Here is a 20,953-nt window from a genome sequence, read left to right as displayed (position 1 = left end):
GGATTCAGCAAGTTTAGAAGTTAAGCTCCCACATTAACCCACATGTCCAAATGGTTTGTGACATGACCCATAAACTTTGGTCAAGTATTATTCACATGTATATCATAACTTTATGCCACCTGTTGATTTGCACTGCTTGCAGTGAGATTTAATAATTAGGACCGATGTGTAACTTTAATCATGTTATGGTCGACTGTGACAAAGCAAAGGTGACCCACCTGAAGATGGCGCCTGGTCCGACCCCTGACCTGCATGTGTTGTTTTTGGCTGGATGACAAGGAGGGGAAAGTTACCCATCAGCTGCAGGAGGAGTCATGGAGGGTCAGAGGTGACATCGAGGCTCTTTTCTGTCTGTGTTGCTCTACACCCAGGCTTTGCTCAGCTTGCTTTGCTGTGTGTTGGCTTGCTGTTCTCTGTGTTGTAATGTTTCAGTGTTCATGTGATTCTGTTTATTCTGTTTCAATAATTACTGTTTCCAGAGGATCTATTTGAGTGATTGGATTGTAATTGGATCTAAAAAGCTGGATCTCCACACCACTGGCTGGAGAAGGTTATCCAGCGAGTCCAGCGTTTCTGTGGAGTGACCCGTGAAGAGAAAACCTGCAGCATCTTTACCTCAAACTTCATATTCAATCATAGAAACAGAAAATACAACATTGAGCTTTAAAAGAAGGACAGACCAGATCCAAGCTGTGACATGTTTTAATGCAGTTTATTAAGCTTTAATCAGAAACAGTATCAGAGGCTATCAATGGATTACACTCGCTCCACACACACTGTTTGTGTTTCAGTTCACAGACACAATCAGAGGCACAGACAGTATCGTGGACTAGAATGACCAGAGTGCACGATGGCAGCTGTGATTTCAGGAGCACATGTTAATCTTGCTGTGACGAACACACACATTTAAAGTTAAACATGGATGCATGTTACTCTTCCTCTTGGTCTTATTCTCTTTCTCCCCATGGTTGCTAACCACCTAAAATACATTTATGTGCTACAGCACCATTGGTATTGCAGATAAGACACTTCATTTCATCCATTTCTGGCTGCCTGTAGCATCGGAATATATGCTGGAGACCATTTGACCTTTTATCTTTGACCTTTGGCCCTTGATCTGCGATTGCGTCCCCAAGCCTCTCAAGTGATCCACGCAGTTCATTCACACGATCCTGATTATTATTCTTATCATCAGGTCTAAATACATCTGAAAACACAACAACATAATTCGTCCAGTTCGTTATTGCTTGTATTTTACTGAGAATATTCCGATCGTTGTTTGGGTTGGTACATGTTTCACCACATGGGGAGGCACGGACGTAGAAAACCATCAGATCATCTTTGGAGTTTTTCCTAATTTTGTCCTTATCTTTGAAATAGTCCAGGGTTCGGGACTCAGCATGAGCAGCCTGAGCAAACAGAATTCTTTCAATAGATTGTACATCACAAAATTTGTCAATATCAGCCCATGTATTTATCTCCTTTCTATTACATTTTTTTGGGACATCACGCCACTGTACACGTTCATTAGGACACTGATAGAGAACATTGCGCCATCTCAGCACTGTGGCTGCCACCACTCTGTTACCTATGTATACATCACAGTTTAGAATCTTCGTCCTCACAGCTTCACCATCATCAGTGACTTTGCTCATATCAAACTTGTCTTTATTGAGTGGGACGCTCACAGCCACACTGAACATGGGGAACTTTCTGTCAAAGCAAACAGAGAATATTCACCTGTAAAACATTTTCTTTATAATGTGCAGATTAAAGTATCCAGAGTGTTAAACCAGACAAAGTGAGTTCAGTCTCATTTTTCTCAGGAAACCAGTCTTTTTCTTTTTAGTATTTTTTTAAGCCCCAAAATTGAGAACAACTTAAACATCTAGTTATGAATAACAGTGAGTTTGTGATGATGCATTTGTATGAGGTGCCGTAAGGGACATTATTACTGAAACGCTCTCACACCAGTGTTGGGAAGGTTACTTTTAAAATGTATTCCATTACAGATTACTGAATACATGCCCCAAAATGTATTCTGTAACGTATTCCGTTATGTTACTCAATGAGAGTAACGTATTCTGAATACTTTGGATTACTTAATATATTATCATGCTTTTTACAACTACGTGAATGTACTATTGCTGTGATTTATTACTGTTACTGAAGGTCTGCGGCTCCGAACCGTAGTAAAGGGACCTCTGGCTAATACGTCCGGTTCCCTGTCGGGGTCGTAGCCGAAAACTAGCTTTACTTTGTTGTCTGGATCAACTTTGCTAGCGAGAGACAGAGAGAGGCGTTGAAAGGCTGCTCCAACGGAACTTATTGTTTCGGAGGAAAACAGGAACACAGTGTACAGTTGAGTCTTATTACAGCTGGGCTCATCAGGCTCTCTGTTTAGCTGCAGTGGTTATTATTATATTTACATGCTTCCAGCTCCCGTTTTTGCTCCGTGACAGCTCGGACTTTTCCTTTCTCTCCCTCCCTCGCTCACAGACACATAACGTGTATGGCAGTCCATTCTCCCTGCAGCACGGACTACACTGCCCATGATGCTACATTCTTTAGAGCTATGCCTGTAGCATTCTGCCTATTAGCTTAGCACAACAACAACAAAAAGGCGCTCTGTGTTTCCTGGGTGTAACCAGGTTGTAACCATGGCAACCGTAATGCTGCCGCCTGGAACAACAGAACGTAGCTGTCAAACAAACCCAAACAGTCCTGACCCGCGACAGTATGAAACAGGGAAGTACCGCCGTGTAATCCATTTATTTCACCAAAGTAACTGTATTCTAAATACCACCTTTTTAAACGGTAACTGTAACGGAATATAGTTACTCGTATTTTGTATTTTAAATACGTAACGGCAGTACATGTATTCCATTACTCCCCAACACTGTCTCACACACACTACTGAAACGCACTCACGCACTCCACTGACACCAGAGGCATTTCCGCTGAACAGGAAGTTGTTTCCTGACAAGGAAACTGATAGAAAAAGTGTTATATTGCAAAACACTACAAGGATGTCTACTCAACAACCTGCTAGTACAGTGGTCCCCAACCTTTTTTGCGCCACGTACCATTTATGGCCGACAATAATTTCACGGACGGGCCTTTAAGTTGTCTTGGATAAATACAGTAAAATAAAACCAGTACCGCTACCAAAAAAAGAAGATTTATTCATAACACACGGGAAAAGACCCAGGGAAACCGAGTTAACAATATAAACGATATAAAATTTAAAAAAACGATAAATACCCTGAAAACAATAAATTTCAAGCTCAAGCCTCAACTCTTGTGACCCTGTACCAAACGAATCACAGACCGGTACTGGTCCAGGACCTGGGGGTTGGGGACGGCTGTGCTTGTAGCTTAAGTGAAGCAGCCACATTACTTAACAATGTTTTAGCTTCCTTGAATCAAGGAATGGATTCAAGGTGCAACAGGGAATTCGGCAAGTATGTCCTGTTTCCCCTAAGCTTTTTATATTGGCAACTCAGTTGTTAACACTATTAATCAAAAATTCTAACGACATACAAGGAATATCAATTTTTAATGAAGACTTCAAAATAAGTCAATTCGCAGATGATACATCTATTTTTTTGAAAGATAAATACGTGGTAGAGAAAACTAAATTTTCTCTAAAGCTTCTCGTTTATCTCTCAGCATCAAAAAATGTGAACTACTCCTGATTCATACAAGCTCTGACTCCTCAATAGCTTTGGTTAGAGTTAAACCTAAAGTTAAATATATAGGGCTGATAATATCTAAAAAACCCAATTAGCAGAGAAGACACTAATATTTCTAACTGTATCATGGAGATGAAGAAATCACTTAGCCACTGGTTAACCAGAGACCTCGCTATTTTTGGCAGAAACATCCTATCTAAAGCTGAAGGCATCTCCAAATTGATTTATCCTTGTCACTCTCTATATATCTCCTCTAAAAACATTAATAAGGCTAACACAGTTATTTTCAAATTGTTGTGGAGGAATAAAACCCATTACATTGAAATATCTCAGCTTGTGAAGGAATACAATAAAGGTGGTATCAAAACTCCAGAATTAGAATTTATGGTTGGCACCCTTAGAATTAAATGGTTAAAATCTGAGATAATGAGATATACCCACAACTTCTCCCCATAATTAAACCTTATGGAATTATAGGGTAATAACACTTAATCAAAAATCAATTTTCAAGAGCGACTGGTTTAAACAAAGATTATATTTATAACAGATTTGTTGGATGATGGTGTCCGAGACAGATTATGTCCTCAGTACCCCAGAACGCAGGAGGAAAACTCGCCTGTGTCACATTAACATGTTGAAACCCTACCATGATAGGGAAACCCACGAGACTGTTACCAGCGCAGCGACCCCCAGTTCTGTCTCGTAGAGGCGAGTGCTGACGATGATCTGCAAATGCTATCTGAGGGACAACAGTGTGGGCGGCTGGCGAATTCAGCTTATTTAGCTGAGGTAACAGCCCACTTGTCTCATCTTTCACCTTCACAGTGCAACGATGTACTTAGCCTACTGCACTCCTACCCTTCTCTCTTTGGTGATGTGCCCTCGCGTACTAGTGTTTGTGAACATGATATCAATGTTGGTGACGCAACCCCAATCAAACAGCACGCGTACCGCTGCCCCATGGGAAAGCGCGAGGTGATGAAGAAGGAAGTCAGTTATTTAGTAGAGAATGGTTTGTCTTCAACGGTGTCATTCTAAGTTACACAGACTTTTCAGAAAAATATTGTCTAAACTGCTCTCAAAGAGAATATAACAAATTTTGTGAACTGGTCCCACTGCCTCTGCTTCATTTGACTGAAAATTTTATGATATACAATAAGTTCCCATCAGTGCTCCCAAATTTATTGCTAGGGCAATGTCAGCTGTTTGATAAAAATGCAATAATAGATTTATTAGTGGTTTCTTCAAAGACAAAATATTTCATATTTACAACAGAATGGTTACATTGCATGGTTCTAATTTAGTTATTTCATATACTCTGGATAAAGCATACTAAAAATATATGAAATAGCCTATTCTACCTAAAGTTAAAGAAACACACTTAAAGTAATAAACAAAATTAATTCTGTGGCAGAATTACTAAAAAAGAGATTTGGTTTTGAGGTGGATCAGTGTTGTTTTTGTACTGATGAAAATGAAACCCTAGAAGATCTTTTTTTCTACGCCCTATCACACAATGCATTTGGTGCAACTTAAAAAATTGGATTTCCCTAAATATTAATGATGTGCAACTATCATACATTTTTTTATATGGATCATCTAGCATTGGGTGTCTCAGACATTAACATCATCATACTTTTGAGTAAATATCGTATCCATTGTGCTAAATGGAGGAACGCTAAGCCTTCTCTCCCTGGTTTTATTAATGATTTTAAGATATTTATTTCTTTGCTAAAAAAGACAAAAAGCACATATGCCAAACAAATTAACCAGGATAATGCCTGTCTGCTATTCTAAATTTTGACTTATGCTGAGGCTTATATATTGTTAAGTAATGCCGCTGCTTCACTTAGGCTACTAGCAGGTTGCTGAGTAGACATCTGTGTAGTGGTTTGTTTGAAATCTACCACTTTTTCCTTCAGTTTCCTTGTCAAGTAACAAATTTCCCACGTGTGGGACTAATAAAGGTTATCTTATCTTATCTTAAGAAACAACTTCTTGTTCAACTGAAACACCTTCCTGTTTAACTTTTTTTTTTTAAAGGAACTTTATTTACAAACAGTATAACATACAAGGCACCATCATTAATCCGAATATGTAATATCCTCGGTTGAGCATTATAGCAAGAAAAAAACAAAACAAAACAAAACAAACAACAACAAAAAAAAAAATAGACACAAAGCTATAAAAAGAAAGAACAGTCAATGAAGGATTTGAACCAAAGGCAAAAAATACCATGAGCAAAAAAGGGCAGTCATGATTATAAAATAGGGAGGTTTGTTTTTTTGTTTTTTTAACATAGATTAAACTCGTTAAATAAAACAACAAGTTTATGAGCTTTCTTATTATTCACAAGTTTCAGCGATTTAGCCCAGAGTTTAAAGTCATTCAGCCATCTGTTTATACATGGTTTAGCTTTAAAATATCTACATTTATGAATAAAAAATTTTCCCATTAACAAAAACGTCCTAATCAACAAGTCAAAATCTGCATTCTCAGCAAGTTTTCCAAATTTTATTACTGTCACCGTCAAATGTGGTAACTGAATTCTCCTGGACTGTAGCCAGCTCCACATGTCAGTCCAGAAGGAGTGCACTGATTCACAGTAGAAAAACAAGTGATCCAGACTTTCAATATCATTTTCACAAAATGTGCAGGCGTTCACATCTAAGTTAAATTTCCGTCTTAAGAATTCATTGGTTGGATAAACCTCATTAATGATTTTAAAGTGAACCTCTTTTACTTTAGGGGAAAGAGGAAGTGAAATATACTTTTTTTCTTATCGCCTTAACCTCCATGGTCTCAAATTCTTTAAGAATATAATTTCTTTTAACCGGATTAGGGCAAATTTCATTTATCAAAATATTCCTGATCACCTTGTTTGTAAACCTGCTGTCACCAAATTCAACTCCAGCTATGCAGAGCTGTCTCAGTCCAGGAGAAACTTTAGAGTGCACAATATCTTCTTTTATCATTGATCTCAAAGGGACTGAGATGGCTTTTATTAAGGATTTATATCTCTTAGCAGTACATCTTACATCAAATTTCTCACAAAACGTCTCATGTTTTAATAAGACCCCATTCTCATCCATAAAATGAGCTACAGCCCAAATCCCTTTAGATCTCCATTCATCCATGTACACAGATTTCCTACACAAACGGATATACCTGTTGTTCCATATAGGGGTATTGTGAGGAGTAAAGTTATGTTTATAGATTAATTTCCAGTAGAGAAGGACCTGCTGATGGAAAGCTGAGAGTTTGCCTTCCTGTTCAACTGAAATGCCTTGGTTTTTCAGTAGTGTGTGTGAGAGCGTTTCAGTAATAATGTCCCTTACGGCACCTCATACATTTGTTCTGTCAGTCTCTGCTTCTACGTGCAGTTCTAATGATCTCAGCTTGCTTCTGTTACTATAAAGCACACTGTAAGTACTGTGCTGCAGATTAAAGTGACCTTTGTTACTGACCTGTTGCCATCTGCACCAATGTAGCTTGGTGTGTACCTGCCAAAAGACACAAACACAGGTTCTGATGTTGATTTCATTTGGAAAGATTTACATGAAACCACAACAATGTTGGTTTGTTTCACTGAGAGTTTGTGAAAGGACAGAGGGGCTGATCTGTGTCAGAGTCATGTTCAGTTTTTCTTTAGTATTTCACAGAAAGTTCACTCACCTGTTCAGAATTTCTTGTACAATTGGTGCGAGCTGGTTTGGGTCAATAACAGTCTCACCGTTTCTAACAGTCATCAAAACAACGACCGCTACAGAAACCCAGTAAGGAGCAGCCATCTGAGTGGGTTTAGCAAACAGAGAGAACAATACCAATAAGAAGACTGAATATATTACAGCATCAAATGTAATCTGTTCAACAAAACTATCTCTATTTCTCCCAGATTATCAACTCTGCTTTCAGGGATTTTTGTCAGCATTCAGCACCAACTTATAAGTGAATATGGTCAATGTTAGAGAGGAGCAAGTCTTCAAACTCCGACTGAAGGTGCACCAAAAACTCATGAAACAACAGTGAGACGAGAGTCAAGTACAAACCTTCACAGCTGCTGCCCAAAGGAAGAAGAGACCTGAAACCAACAGAAATAAAAGGTTATTTCTCTCATATTTCTCTCAGCACTGACTTTCAGTCTGTGTCCCCGAGTCAGTGTGAGGAGTGAAACAGGTTTATGTTGCTGGGATCATTCATGCTTTTCATAAAGGCCTTTTGAAAGTAACTATGTTCTCAAAAGTGGTCATGGTACAAAGAGCGTAGAGCCTCTTTCAAGTCCTTTCAAGCTTTTATGGGACATGATAAAAATAATTTGGTCCTTACCAGTGCTGGATTTTTACTCAAGAAAGCAGTATATTACAGATTACTCGTTAGTTTTCTTAACCTCCTAAACTCTTTCATGGCATGCATTTTTAATTTTTCTTTGCTATTTGGGCTGACTGGGACCTGATGAATGTAAAAACAAACAATTACCAAGTTTTTTTTCTTTACCTAATTTTTGTTTCTGAGAAAAACGAGATCCACATATGAGGACATTCGTTTTAAATTTTGATAGAACAGCAGCAGTATAATGTGCTCGTAACTGGATATCAGGCCCTTGTAGAGAAAAATTAAGTATTTTGGTCGAAAGAACCCAAAATGTGATGTCCACATATATGGACGCCAGGTCCTAGAAGGTTAAAAATAATTAATTGCTGGAGAAAGTAATTTGTTACAATAGTTGTTACATTACTTTTTACATTTTGTCTTATAATTACCGGTTATAGTCCTGCACATCAGAAGGATACAGTCCTACACAAAAGCACAAATCTTTGTCCTAATGAGGAAACACGTACAATCTTTCTTTTAGTGTTTATGTATGACTACAAATGAAAACCAGCATAAAGAAACATAAAGAAACCACAGTAGAAATGGAGGCCACAGGATGATTGTTCACCTCTGCTCTTGTTGCCTCTTGAAAAACTGGATTCTTCATCTTTAAAATCAGTTAAAGATGAGTTCTTACATAACCATCATCTTTATCATTGTATTAATTATCATTTCATCCAAGCATTTATTGAAGTTGCTGGCATTATGTTATAATTGGTATTACAGAGGTTATCATAATCAAATATTAACATGTTTATTACAGGTGCAGTTATAACCACTTTAAATCGTTGAGTTAAATCTATAATCTTAAAAGCTTATATGCTGAGTATATTGTTACGGTAAAATAGTAGCTGAGCAAAGGCCTGAATGTATTCAGCTTCTTGTTGCATTTGAGTTTGCCTAGCAACAGGTGACGCAAAGAGGAGGACAAGTCCATGGGGACCTCAAAGGCCTGAGATCATCACCATATTTGAAAGAGGATGCCAGAAAGGGGAACTTCTGTCTCTGCATTTATCTCTTAGAATAGATCATTGTCTGTACAAGGGGCAAAGAATGTTCTTAAGATGCAAATTATGTGCTTGTAAACGCAAGAGGGGGCGTTATAATACCCTGACAATATAAAACAATCTGAAGTGTATTTTTGGGCGGGGATTTACAACTGATGGTTTCCAGTGTACGTCTCCCCACGCTGCGTGTATTCATTAAAATCAATTGTTTGATTGACCTCTACTGGACCATCATTGTTTTACTCTCGTCCTCAATTTCGGACCCATAACATTTGGTGCATTGGCCGAGGGTTGAGTAGAGAGAGTTGGAGGTTGAGACCGAGAGGGTCCGAGGCGCTCGAACGAGCAGACACGAGTCAGTGGTCGAAGTGAGTGGACATAAGCCGGCTTATACAAAGGTAAGGCACATACCTGTTGAATTTTCCAAAGTGTGCCAAATTGAATATGACAAATTAAAGTCTACTCACTGAAATTACTGGTGAATGTCTGTTTTGATTTTGGTGAAAATCTCATGAGAACTAAAGTATAAGTTGAAGTAAAGATAATGAAACGTTGAAAAAGTAAAGAGTAAAGAGAATAAGAGAAAATAAGTAAAGAGTAAAGAGAATAAGTGTATTTAAAGCAGTTGGACTGCAGAGTGAATTTAGAGTTATAGGTTATTGGCGAAGTGTTTGTGACAGTTAAGTCTCAATTGAATATAAAGCCGGGCTTGGACATCAATAGAATTGCGTGTGTGATTTTGTGGGGTGTTTTCAAAGTAATTAAATTATCTTAGGACGGGACTATGGGATAGTCTTAGGAAGCGCACAGCTCAGATGTGACGGTCTCTCCTGGTCAAGGACACTTGACCCTGACCTATCGGCGAATAGGGTTAGTCCAGTTTGGCAATCTGTGAGGTACGGGGCATCCCAAAATACGCTAAAGTGATTGGATCACTTTTTACTGTCCGGGACGGTAGGTTGCGCTTTTTTGGTCAGTAGAAACCGGGTTTCGGGCGTGTAACTTTAACTTAAAACTTCGGGGAAGCCTGGGATGTGAAATGCCCAAAAATAGAGCTTCAGGCAGAGTTTGGGTTGGTTCATGCTTATAAATTGTGTTAGGGCACTAGAAATGAGGCCGCGGTCTGGGACCGATAAACGGTAAATTGGTCGCAAAAAACTCAGGGGGTTTATCCGCTGGGCGGTTATCGTAAATTTGTCAAAATTGTGTAGGTGTTTTAAAAGGCCTAAAATCTGTGCAGTTGTAATTAAAAAGACGTCTGTGTAATATAAAATAAGAGATCTTTGTGGGAGAGAAGTCTCTGTGTCAGCAGTGCACAGCAGTGCACAGCCGGATGTGCACTGATGGTGTGTGTGTGAGAATGTAAATGAGCAGCGGTGACGCGCAGAGAGGGTGGTTTCGGTTTCGAGAGTATTGAGTTTATAACTATTGTTTGAAAATGTTGCTAAATGCCTGTAATTAAGAGGCCGGTTTTGCTTATTACGAAAGTATAAATACAGTTCGAATATATTAGTGTGGATGTATAGTAAGTGACTGAATTTTGATAGATGTATATATCTTGAGCCATAAATGCTGGTGTGTTTTATTTTTTCAGTTATGTGTGTGTGGTGAGAAGCTGTGAGAATGATGAGAGGTTTCAGTTTCTTTTTCTTTTGACTTGCTCTTTCTGATTATGGAAGGCATGTCCAAGATACTCGTATGAAAGTGTATTTTGAGTGATTTTAACCATGTGAATGCTGTCAGTATTTGATTTGAATGTCTCTGCATGATTTGTCTGAGTGAGTGAAAAAGGGAGAAGTTTGAGAGAAAAGGCAGTGTGTGTGAGACGAGTCATGGCGTCTGAAAGAGGTTAGAACATTTAAAAGTGTGTATGAAATATATTTCTTTTGTGATGTAAAGTAGGATGTTTTAAAGTTTGAAAGTGCTTTTAATTCAAGAAATGCATGAGTGATGGTATGAGAGGTTGAGTTTATTTTTATGTTTGAAAGAGCTCTATTTAAAAGTATGTATGAAAGGAAGGTGGATTGTTTTTAGATCAAGATTTAGTAGAATTACTGATTGTTTGTAGACTGTGAAATTTAAAGGGAGACAGAGTCTGCCTGTTGCCTGCAGAAACAGGAAGTATGTGTGTGTGTGTGTGTGTGTGTGGGACAGGAAACGCATGCCCATAAAAGGTAACTGAGTGTGTAAAGAGAGAACACAGAGAGACAGATGAGTTAAACTCGAGGGAGATGAAGCAAAACAGAGGTTTTAAGAATAAGAAATGAAAAGAATACTAATTCTATGCTTTAGTGTGCCAATACAGGTGGACTTCTCTCAACATTGATCCTTGAGTGCAGCGCCATAACAATAGATTAACAGAATTGGGAGAAAATAAGCCAGTCTTTGGCTCGAAATTGTGCGGCTTGATCTCTCACTTTGTCCCTGAAACTGAGAAGAAACTCAAAGGACAGTCAAGGACAGTCAATCTCCTGATGAAGACCGACAGAACATCGTGGACTTGAAGAATTAACTGAAGCTAAAAGCAGTGCAAGCGAAAGCAGTAACACTGACGACGACTGATGAGTCCAGCAGTATGAAAGAGGCGACATGCATGCTGGTGAAGAACAGTGTGAAGGGTCTGCTTGAAGGCACTGACTCTCATATTTGCCATGCTTGGAGCAATCTTGGAAGAGAAGACTGAAAAGATGAATCGAGAAGAAAACAGAGCAAATGAAAATAAGACTGAAGGCACTGAATGTGATATTTTGCCATGCTGGGACTTAACCTAAAAGAAAGACTGTAAAGAAACAGAGAAGAAGACAACAGCTGAGTTGAGACTGTGTTTGCTGGAACTTTGAAGCCCGAACAGGACACTGTGAATGAAAAAGGACCAGTGAGAGATGAAGCTGGACAAGTTTGACTAAGAGAATACAGGATATGATTGGATGGAGAAATTGAAGCCGGAACTCATGATTGTTTAGGGATGTCCACCACAGCATAACAAAGAGGTAAACATTAGAAAAGGTAAGAATAATGAAAGAAAATAATTGTCATTATATTAATGAATTGAAAACACACATACACAAGTTGTTACATGTGAGATTATTTTTGAAACGAATCAGAAGTGAGATAGTTTGACTCTAAAGCTCAGTGGAAAGATGCATAAATTAAATATGAATATATAGGATGCAATGAAGAAAGCAGCTTACACTCAATTAACATGAAATGCAACGAGGAAAATGCTTATATTCATATTCATGACACAAACATGACATAACTGGTATTTGTGACAGGAAAGAGAGAGAAGTGGGTCGTTTAAGCAATGATGATAATAATGAAAATGTCTTAGTTTTGTTATTTTCAGGAGTAAAGCAGACCTGGACCAACTCTCCAGACCCACCAGTCGGAAGGAAATTGTAGGTTAAAATCAATGGATAAGTTAAGGCAAGTTTCTGGTTGAATTGTTCACAGCATGATGTGTCCAGGAACCTGAAAAGCAAGCCCTAGCTCCTGGCTGAAGACCAGGAGGGTGGTAATTTAAGGTGGGAAATCAAAATGTGGGTTAGTAATTCGGGGAAAAAGAAAACTGACTGTTTAACTGGAGAATTGGGAAGTGTCTGGGAGACTGTGAAGCCATAGATACAAAAATAACACACACAAACAGAAAATGCATTAACCTTACAAAGACAAGCTCATGAAGATTAATGAATAGATATTGAATAAACCTGGCTAAGAACACAAGCATAACCAATGAAGATCAGCTTGCTACTTGTATGAGTGAGAGAATGGTGTGAATGTTTAATAAAATAGACTTAAAGCTTGAGGTTGAAGTTGACTCAGAGGAGTTATATGACAGGGGAGTGAGTTATGGAAATTAACAGAAGAAAAGGGATTAAAGCAGTTTTAAAAGAGTGACTTAGGAGTGCTCTCGTACTGAGTGATCAAAACCAGTGATTATTATAGAGAGAAAATGAAAATAATTCAATAATGTGATAAGGTTTAAACATGTATTTCTCTTGTCAAGTTGGCTGTTGAGCTGTGAGTCACTATGCAAATTAGCTGGAGTGAGTGAGTGACAAAGACACTTCCTGTGTCTGTGTCTCGGAGGCTTTCAGTTCAAGAGAGCGGTGGCTGTTGTGTTGAGGATTATTTGGCGAAATATATAATGATAAAGTATCAGGATATTTGATTACGGTGGTCAGGTCTGTTCAGAGGGGCAGATGTGAACAGGAAATTTATAATTTAGTGATGATACGTTGTTGAAATCGGTTTATATCTTGTGCTGAATGAAAACATGGTGGAGTGAGGAAGGGAGACATTGTGCAAACGGTCTTTGATCTTTTGACGAGGTTTTCGGTGTGTTGAACGGGTGAACTTTAAGATTGTTTCTGATTTTGGAGGCTGTTGTTTCGATTTCAAGAGAGGGAGTTTGATTAGACATGGATATGTCTGAGAGGGGCCCCAAAAATTTTTGTAGTAGTGCACTCAGAAAAAACCTGTCAGGTGATTTTGTTTGGTACTTTGATGAGCTAATAATCAGCTCTCTTTCTTTCTCATTTTTGTTCTGAAGCAGGCCTGGAAGAAAGTGAACTGACAGCGCTGACAAAATTTCCGGATAAACAAATATGAGGTGACTTTTCCAGATTTCAATGGGTGGAGGAAAGGCTACCTGTGGGGACCTGATCAGATTGAAAGTCCCTGTCTAAAAGATTGCCGCGATCCAATCCAGACAAAGCAGAAAGAACTATTTTCTAAAAAAGAGAAAACAAAATAAAACAAATGAATGAGCTCATGTTGCTGAGAGTGAAGACTCTGATTATTTGCGAGGGAGTCCACACTATCAGCAAGACCTGATGTTAATGCATGTGAGTGAGTGTGTGACTGGACCAAGGTGGGGATGAATAAAATGTTGACAAACAGGAGGAGTGGAAGACTTAATTCTGGGGATGCTGATGTTTGCTTGGAGGGAATTTTTGTTTTATTTACTGGGTTTGGATTATGTTATTACATTATAAAATGCTAAATGCTAAAAGGGAAATATTTTTTGATATAACTCATGTTACCATTAACTGAAGAAACACATGATTGATAACTGTTCTGTTTTAAGTTTAGTTTTTGTTATAACACTGATTGGATCATAAAGGGGGAGAGTTGAGTATGAAATGTAAAGTACAGGTTTTGTTTCCAGGAAATTCCAAGGATCCAGACTTTTGCATGGCGCAAGGAGTTTGAGAAGAGTTGACATGATGATTAAATTGATTTTATTCCTTAAACACAGGTTTACAGGGCTGGAGCAGATCCACCAGAGAGGAGGATGGCTGAGGAGTTTGGAGAGATGATATGACTAACCGTTTTCCTTTAATTTCTTAAGCCCGGGTGATGCACTTTGAGTTTTTATTTATTTGGACACATCTGGTGTGTCCAAATATAAAGGGGGGAATTTAAGGGGTAATTTGAAATGGGTTCTAGGATCATTTTATGACTTTTTGAGTTTTTGATAATTTAGATATGATAAAACTGAGGCAGAAATTGTTATTTTTAAATAAAGTTATTTTTGAAGTAAAATGAAACTCCCCTGCTTGAGTTAAAATAGACGAGGCCAAAGGCCTGTAGCTTTTAACTGTATAGCTCTTAACTTGCAGGGATGGAGTGGAGTGTAATGAATGAATGCAAAACATGCTTACAGACACAAACATGACATAGATTTATTTTATAGGGCAAAGGTGGAACACATGTTGCTTTGTTTCTGCTTAGCAACCACTGAGGCAGAAGGTGTTAAAGATAAGTATGCAATAAGTGAACAGGAAACATGTGAGGGTGAGCCGGGTGAAACAAAATGTTGTAGATAATGGAAACTTGTCTAACTGGCATTAACAGTAACTTTTGCATGTTATGTATATGCCTGAAGCAAAAAGAGGCATAAATCCTGATAGAAATTTTGAAGCGTGCTTTCTAGCGCAGATTTAGGCTGACATGGGGACGGTGTATATTTTACCTGGGGTGTGTTTTATAAAACTAAAAGCGTTGCTCACACACATAAAGAGCATTGAGATTAAGTAAAGTTAATAAAAAGGATAAAGCCCAGAACATGATATTGTGAACCAAGTTTGAATAATTAAAGGAACATTGGATGAACACAGTAGATTAGTGAGGTGTAGCAGAGAGAGGCTGTTTGTTTTCTATCTTTTACAGGAGAAGATTTCAGGACCACAGCGACCACAGGGGGCGAGAATCCTGGAAGCCCCAGACCGAACGGAACCAACCAGAGAAAGGAGAAAAACAGAGCACAAAGACACCTAGTTGTTTATATTACAAAGAAGATCAAAAGCTTGTTAGACACAGGTTATAATGGAAGCATAAAAGGGATGAGAGGAACTTTACATAACATAGAAATCCTGCAACAATTCGTAAATTGCCCAAACACAGTGTTCAGACCGGATATGCGCTACCCGTTAAAGGGGGCGAAGAAATCAGGCCTAAGTTTGAAAAATGAAACGGGTTAACTCGATAGAGGATGTTTCCAAAGGTTGAGAAAATAATGTAGGACCTTTTACCAGGAGAAAGCTAATTGTATCTTTTACACTTTACAGTGTGCACTGAGGGAAGTCAGGAATAGTTTAAACTAGGATTGAAAAAAATTAAACTAGGTGAAAAAAGGGGGTGTAGCAAGTAGATTTAGGGCAGCTCACAGCCTGGCGTAAACGCAAGGTGCCGTCACACAGCTCAAGTTATTTGTTTGATTTATTTTTATGACAAAATAATAAGGAAACATTGAAAACATACAACCCATTGAGGAGAATGATAGGGTTGGGGAATTGAAAGGTTTGGTTTGTTTAGCATAATGCACTACAAAGTATACAAAGTTTATATAACATGATGCAAACACACGAATCAGAGACACGTAATGAGAAAACTGATTAGAATGTTCCTTACAACTACATGTTTATCGTATGCAATGATATTAACTATGGCTGTGTTGTTTATTGTCTATATTTTGCAGGGCACTCCGAACCACTTGTCTGAACACGGAGGTCAGTCCAGCCCAGCACTTCCTGAGACTGTAGTTGCTAAAACGGGATCGGTAAAAAGACAAAAGCGCGAGGGGTCAGGTAAAGGTGATGAGTGTCTCAGCATGAATAATGGCATAGAGTTGAATTATGGTAAAGGGTCTACCAGCTCATTCACATTTGATTTGGGTGACATCATTAAGTGTACAGGAGCTAGTAGTAGCTGGAGAGCGTATGATCTCCAGGTCTGCAATCACCCCATGATATGCTTAGGGTAAATTTAGTTGATGAAAAGTCTAAGCCGCTCGCAGAAAGCTTAATCACCATTCTGACTGATCAGATGGTAACTTCGGGAACAGTAGCTCAAAAGGAACAGGAACCAAAAGGGAGAGTACTTCTGACAACAGATTACTTTAGACTGAAGCCTAAGGAGTTGATAAAGCGCGCCACGGGTTTCAAGGACAGTAACCTCTGGTTTGATTGGGTGGCTCAAAATGCTAGAGAACAACATGTATCTGACTGTGTTGCCTGTGCTTCAGCTAGGTCACGGTTGTTTACAGAGCCCGCACCATTGCATTAGAGGATGAGTGGGGCTATGATTGTATGTTACAGTTAACTAGAAGTGCAGTGACTACTGGCAACTGTATTTTGTTGTCCAGACTTTTCCCTGCCATTTCAAAGCAGACAGCAGTGGGACCATTTATGCTAAAATAAGATAATTACATGTTTCAAGTTTTCTACAGATAATGAAAAGTACAAGGTGGGAGAGATCGACCCAACTAGGTGTGCTGTCACACTCACGGGACGAACCACCAACAATGTAAGTGACCCTACCACGGTAATTGGAACATGGGCAAGAAGTGGGCTCTATTATTACTGTGGGGAAAATACTGTGTTCCTATGGGAAGCGTAGGGACATGTGCGATGAAAGCGATTGGGAGCTCCGCTCATGCTTATTGGAAACCAGGTAAAGGCTATTCCACAACATAACACGTGAACTTTAGCTGCCATACGTAAGAGATACATTTTGGCCAAAAGAGGGACCCAGGGTACCCATGCATATGATCCTCGTTTGAACTCGCCGACCTGGATAGACTCCATAGGAGTGCCCAGGGGAGTTCCTAATGAGTACAAGCTGGTAAGTCAGGTAGCTGTAGGATTGGAGAGTATATTTCTTTGGGTAACGCCGAATAGAAATGTTGGCCGCATTATGTTCATTACAACCTGCTGAGACTCTCTAACCAAACCAGGGACGCCATGATAGGGTTCGCAGAACAATTGGGTCCGAGTTCACTGATGGGAGAGCAAAATCGAATTATCTAAAACCATGCATGAGCACTCAGGTATCGAAAATCTGCTGGCGTCCTGGATGACATCTGTGTTTGGACAATGGAAAGGTGTGGCTATGTCAGTGATGTTTTCTTTGACTGTATTTTTGGGAATACTGGTCATCGCTAGTTGTTGTATCATTCCTTGTGTCAGAGGATTGTTGGTAAAGATAATGGCAAGGGTTGCGAACCCTGGCTGGGTTGAGGGCATCTATTAGATGAACTTAGAACCCATAGAGTGGGGCAGGGAGTGATACAACATAAGGTGTGGTGACATTCCTTGTCGGAATGTCAGAAGAGGAAATGTGGGGATTCAGAAATTCTTTTATTCCTACTATATAATCTGCATTATTATGATTGCATTAGGAACATGTTTTACAGCATTGTTTATCAGTAATATTGTTTACAGGGTTCATATTGCATTGAATATGTTTGTCATCACATTCATTCTATTCACAGGTTTAGTTCATTTTATACACATTGCATATCTGTGCTTGTTTAGAGTTGATGTTCTATCCAAGAGGGTTTTAAGCTTCACTGGTGAGAGTGTCCAGGTGATACATGTTGAGGGAAGATGAGAACATAGGAGGTTAATTGCATGCATGCTTACAATACATATAAATCTAGTAGCAGGCCTGAGCGAGGGCCCAAGTGTCTTCTGCTTCTTATTTGAGACCTGCGCCAATTCAGTTTACTTAGTGATTGATGACGAGGGTCCATTCCACTAGATTTCCGCTAGAGAGGGACCCAGGAAAGGAGCAGAGACCACTTAAGCATGAAGTGTTTTCAAGTGGGAGCTGGGGTTTTATTACTGGACCACCTAGATGACATGAGGTTATTGTCTGATTTGCTGAGTCAGGGGACGGCTAGAGAGGGTCAGAGCGAAGGCAGTGGACCTGGGAATGGTGGTTTCGGGGCCCATGATGCCATTAATGGATCCAGAGGTGACAGAGGGGGTCGAGGAGTGACGTCTCTGGAAGAGACGTCAAGAGAGGGAATTGAAGAATTATAGGGATTATTTTACATAACCATCATCTTTATCATTGTATTAATTATCATTTCATCCAAGCATTTATTGAAGTTGCTGGCATTATGTTATAATTGGTATTACAGGGGTTATCATAATCAAATATTAACATGTTTATTACAGGTGCAGTTATAACTACTTTAAATCGTTGAGTTAAATCTATAATCTTAAAAGCTTATATGCTGAGTATATTGCTACAGTAAAATAGTAGCTGAGTGAAGGCCTGAATGTATTCAGCTTCTTGTTGCAATTGAGTTTGCCTAGCAACAGGTGACGCAAAGAGGAGGACAAGTCCATGGGGACCTCAAAGGCCTGAGATCATCACCATATTTGAAAGAGGATGCCAGAAAGGGGAACTTCTGTGTCTGCATTTATCTCTTAGAATAGATCATTGTCTGTACAAGGGGCAAAGAATGTTCTTAAGATGCAAATTATGTGCTTGTAAACGCAAGAGGGGGCGTTATAATACCCTGATGTTATAAAAGCAATCTGAAGTGTATTTTTGGGCGGGGATTTACAACTGATGGTTTCCAGTGTACGTCTCCCCACACTGCGTGCATTCATTAAAATCAATTGTTTGATCGACCTCTACTGGACCATCATTGTTTTACTCTCGTCCTCAATTTCGGACCCATAACATGAGCTTTGCATTAGCATGTTGTCAGTGCAGGTGCTTGCAAGGAGCTGAAGTTTACACTTTACCACCAAACTCTCATTTTCTTTGTGCAATAAAAATTAATGTTCATATCGCCTCTCCTCAAAAGCTGTATCACTGCACCTCTCCAAGATTCTCCTCCTTCTGCACATGAATTGAAATCAGCTGATTGTGAGCAGAAAAACACATTTTTATAGTGTTTTAGTTTTTGTGTGCAGATAACTGAAAAACCTTTGTAATGCAGCTAATTATATATTTGTAACTGTAATATGATTACTGAATTTAGTACAGTAGCATGATACGCTACATTGCTGAAAAATGTAATGTGATTACAACAAGTGACATATTACATGGTGTCATCAGTTCTTAAACATGTCTGTGAAAAATAAAGTCCTCCTTTATTGTTTTATTGTTGAACTGTTAAAGTCCATGATGTTACAATTAGAAAAAGACTGAAGCTTGTTTGGAAATGTTGCAGCAGAACACACCTTCTCTCTTAAAAGAACAGGACAGCACAGATTAGGTATGCAAAGTTGCATCTGAACAAATCACAAGACTTTTGGAACGATGTCCTCTGGACAGACAGGACCAAAGTGGAGATGTTTGGAGAAAACCAATGTGAACATATCAAGTGTCAGCAGTGTGTTGGAGGGCTGATGATCTGGACACCTTGTAGTTACTGAGTCGACTAAAGGAAACTTTAGTCCTTGAATAAAAAATTGACCCGGTGTTATGAAAATCCTTTTTCAATGGAGATCTTTATTTTATTTTTTAAGTATGCTTAAAAATTCAAATCATGATTATTTTCCATCATTTTTCTTATTTTTTGATCGTGAGGAGAAAATGCCTCTCGACCCGATTCATTCTACATTCAGCCAAGTAAAATTTGTGTACCTGCTGAGTTTGGAAAAGTCTGACTGATGCTGGAGGCTCTGTTTCCTTTTCAGTATGAGGTGCTGCTGAGGTGGGTGTGGTTACAAGGAGAAGACATTATTATAGAAGGCTGGCTAGTGTAGGGGGAAGAAGTGCTCTTTATTTTGTCGTGAAAATATTATGCATGGTGGTGGAGAATTTGAAAGCTTTAATGTTAAGAGAGAAAATCCACCAATGCCAAGCTGGGAATTTTACCCTGGTAATATTTACTTCAACCAGTATCACTCACCAAAATGCATACAGGTCAAATTTTCTACATTCGGTGGTAAAGACATGTTCCTATAAGGGCATGGAGCCATTCACGGAGTGTGACCATCATCAGCCATCATGTCTCCTCCTTGTAACTACATCCACTGCACCAGCACCTCGTACTCAACAGAGCCTCCAGCATCACTTACAGATCTTTCTCCACCACAGCAGGTACAAATTCTACTAGTAGACAGAGATGTCTGATCACTCAGAAACAAAATACACAAAGGAAAAATAAACCAACCATGACGTTTATCAGACTTCCATGATCATTTTCAAAGTGACTCTTACCTGTAGTGACTGATGTCAGATGGACACTGTTGCCGTCCTCCGTTGTTCTCCCAGTGTGTTCTGGTTGTAGGTGCAACGAACAGTCAGAAGGAAGATTTTTAAAGGGAAAAATTAGACCAAACCCCAGTAAGCGGACCCACAAGCCTATTTAAACATTCAAATTTTGAATTTATGTAAAGGTTAAGAACAAGAGAAGATAACGGTGTTATCAGTGAAATGTGAGTTACAGTGAACACACAGAGGTCCTTTGTTCATCTGTCAGAGAAATAAAACACTTTGAAGTTACAGTTTTCAGTAATAATGATGATGACTGTCTGCATGGAACTTCTAGATTTATTCATGTGATGGTTTCATTTATGTACTTGTGTGACACTGTGACGGACTCCTGCAGACCAGCCAGTTATTAAG

General features: G+C 39.0%; 1 protein-coding gene across 1 annotated transcript; it reads right to left on the bottom strand.

Annotated features, from left to right (window-relative positions):
* Nucleotides 1-686: 686 nt before the first annotated feature.
* Nucleotides 687-20,661, bottom strand: LOC120440465. The gene is made up of 5 exons (XM_039613058.1): nucleotides 20,546-20,661; nucleotides 7,745-7,776; nucleotides 7,371-7,486; nucleotides 7,163-7,198; nucleotides 687-1,713 (listed from the first exon to the last, which is right to left on the bottom strand). Exons 3-5 carry the CDS (start codon nucleotides 7,484-7,486, stop codon nucleotides 972-974), a joined length of 894 nt encoding a protein of 297 aa, XP_039468992.1. The 5' UTR covers nucleotides 7,745-7,776; nucleotides 20,546-20,661; the 3' UTR covers nucleotides 687-971.
* Between the last annotated feature and the right edge of the window lie 292 nt (nucleotides 20,662-20,953).

Source organism: Oreochromis aureus, linkage group 6, assembly GCF_013358895.1.
Source record: "Oreochromis aureus strain Israel breed Guangdong linkage group 6, ZZ_aureus, whole genome shotgun sequence".
Lineage (NCBI taxonomy): Eukaryota > Metazoa > Chordata > Actinopteri > Cichliformes > Cichlidae > Oreochromis > Oreochromis aureus.
The sequence above is the reverse complement of the archived record's forward strand: the minus strand, read 5'-3'. Positions and strand labels throughout refer to the sequence as shown.

Excerpts from the sequence above, each read along its gene's own strand:
- LOC120440465 (XM_039613058.1), bottom strand. The coding sequence starts at position 7,486 with ATGGCTGCTCCTTACTGGGTTTCTGTAGCGGTCGTTGTTTTGATGACT. Across the intron at positions 7,199-7,370 it reads GTACAAGAAATTCTGAACAG|GTACACACCAAGCTACATTG; the intron begins GTGAGTGAACTT and ends GTCTTTTGGCAG. Across the intron at positions 1,714-7,162 it reads ATTGGTGCAGATGGCAACAG|AAAGTTCCCCATGTTCAGTG; the intron begins GTCAGTAACAAA and ends TTGCTTTGACAG.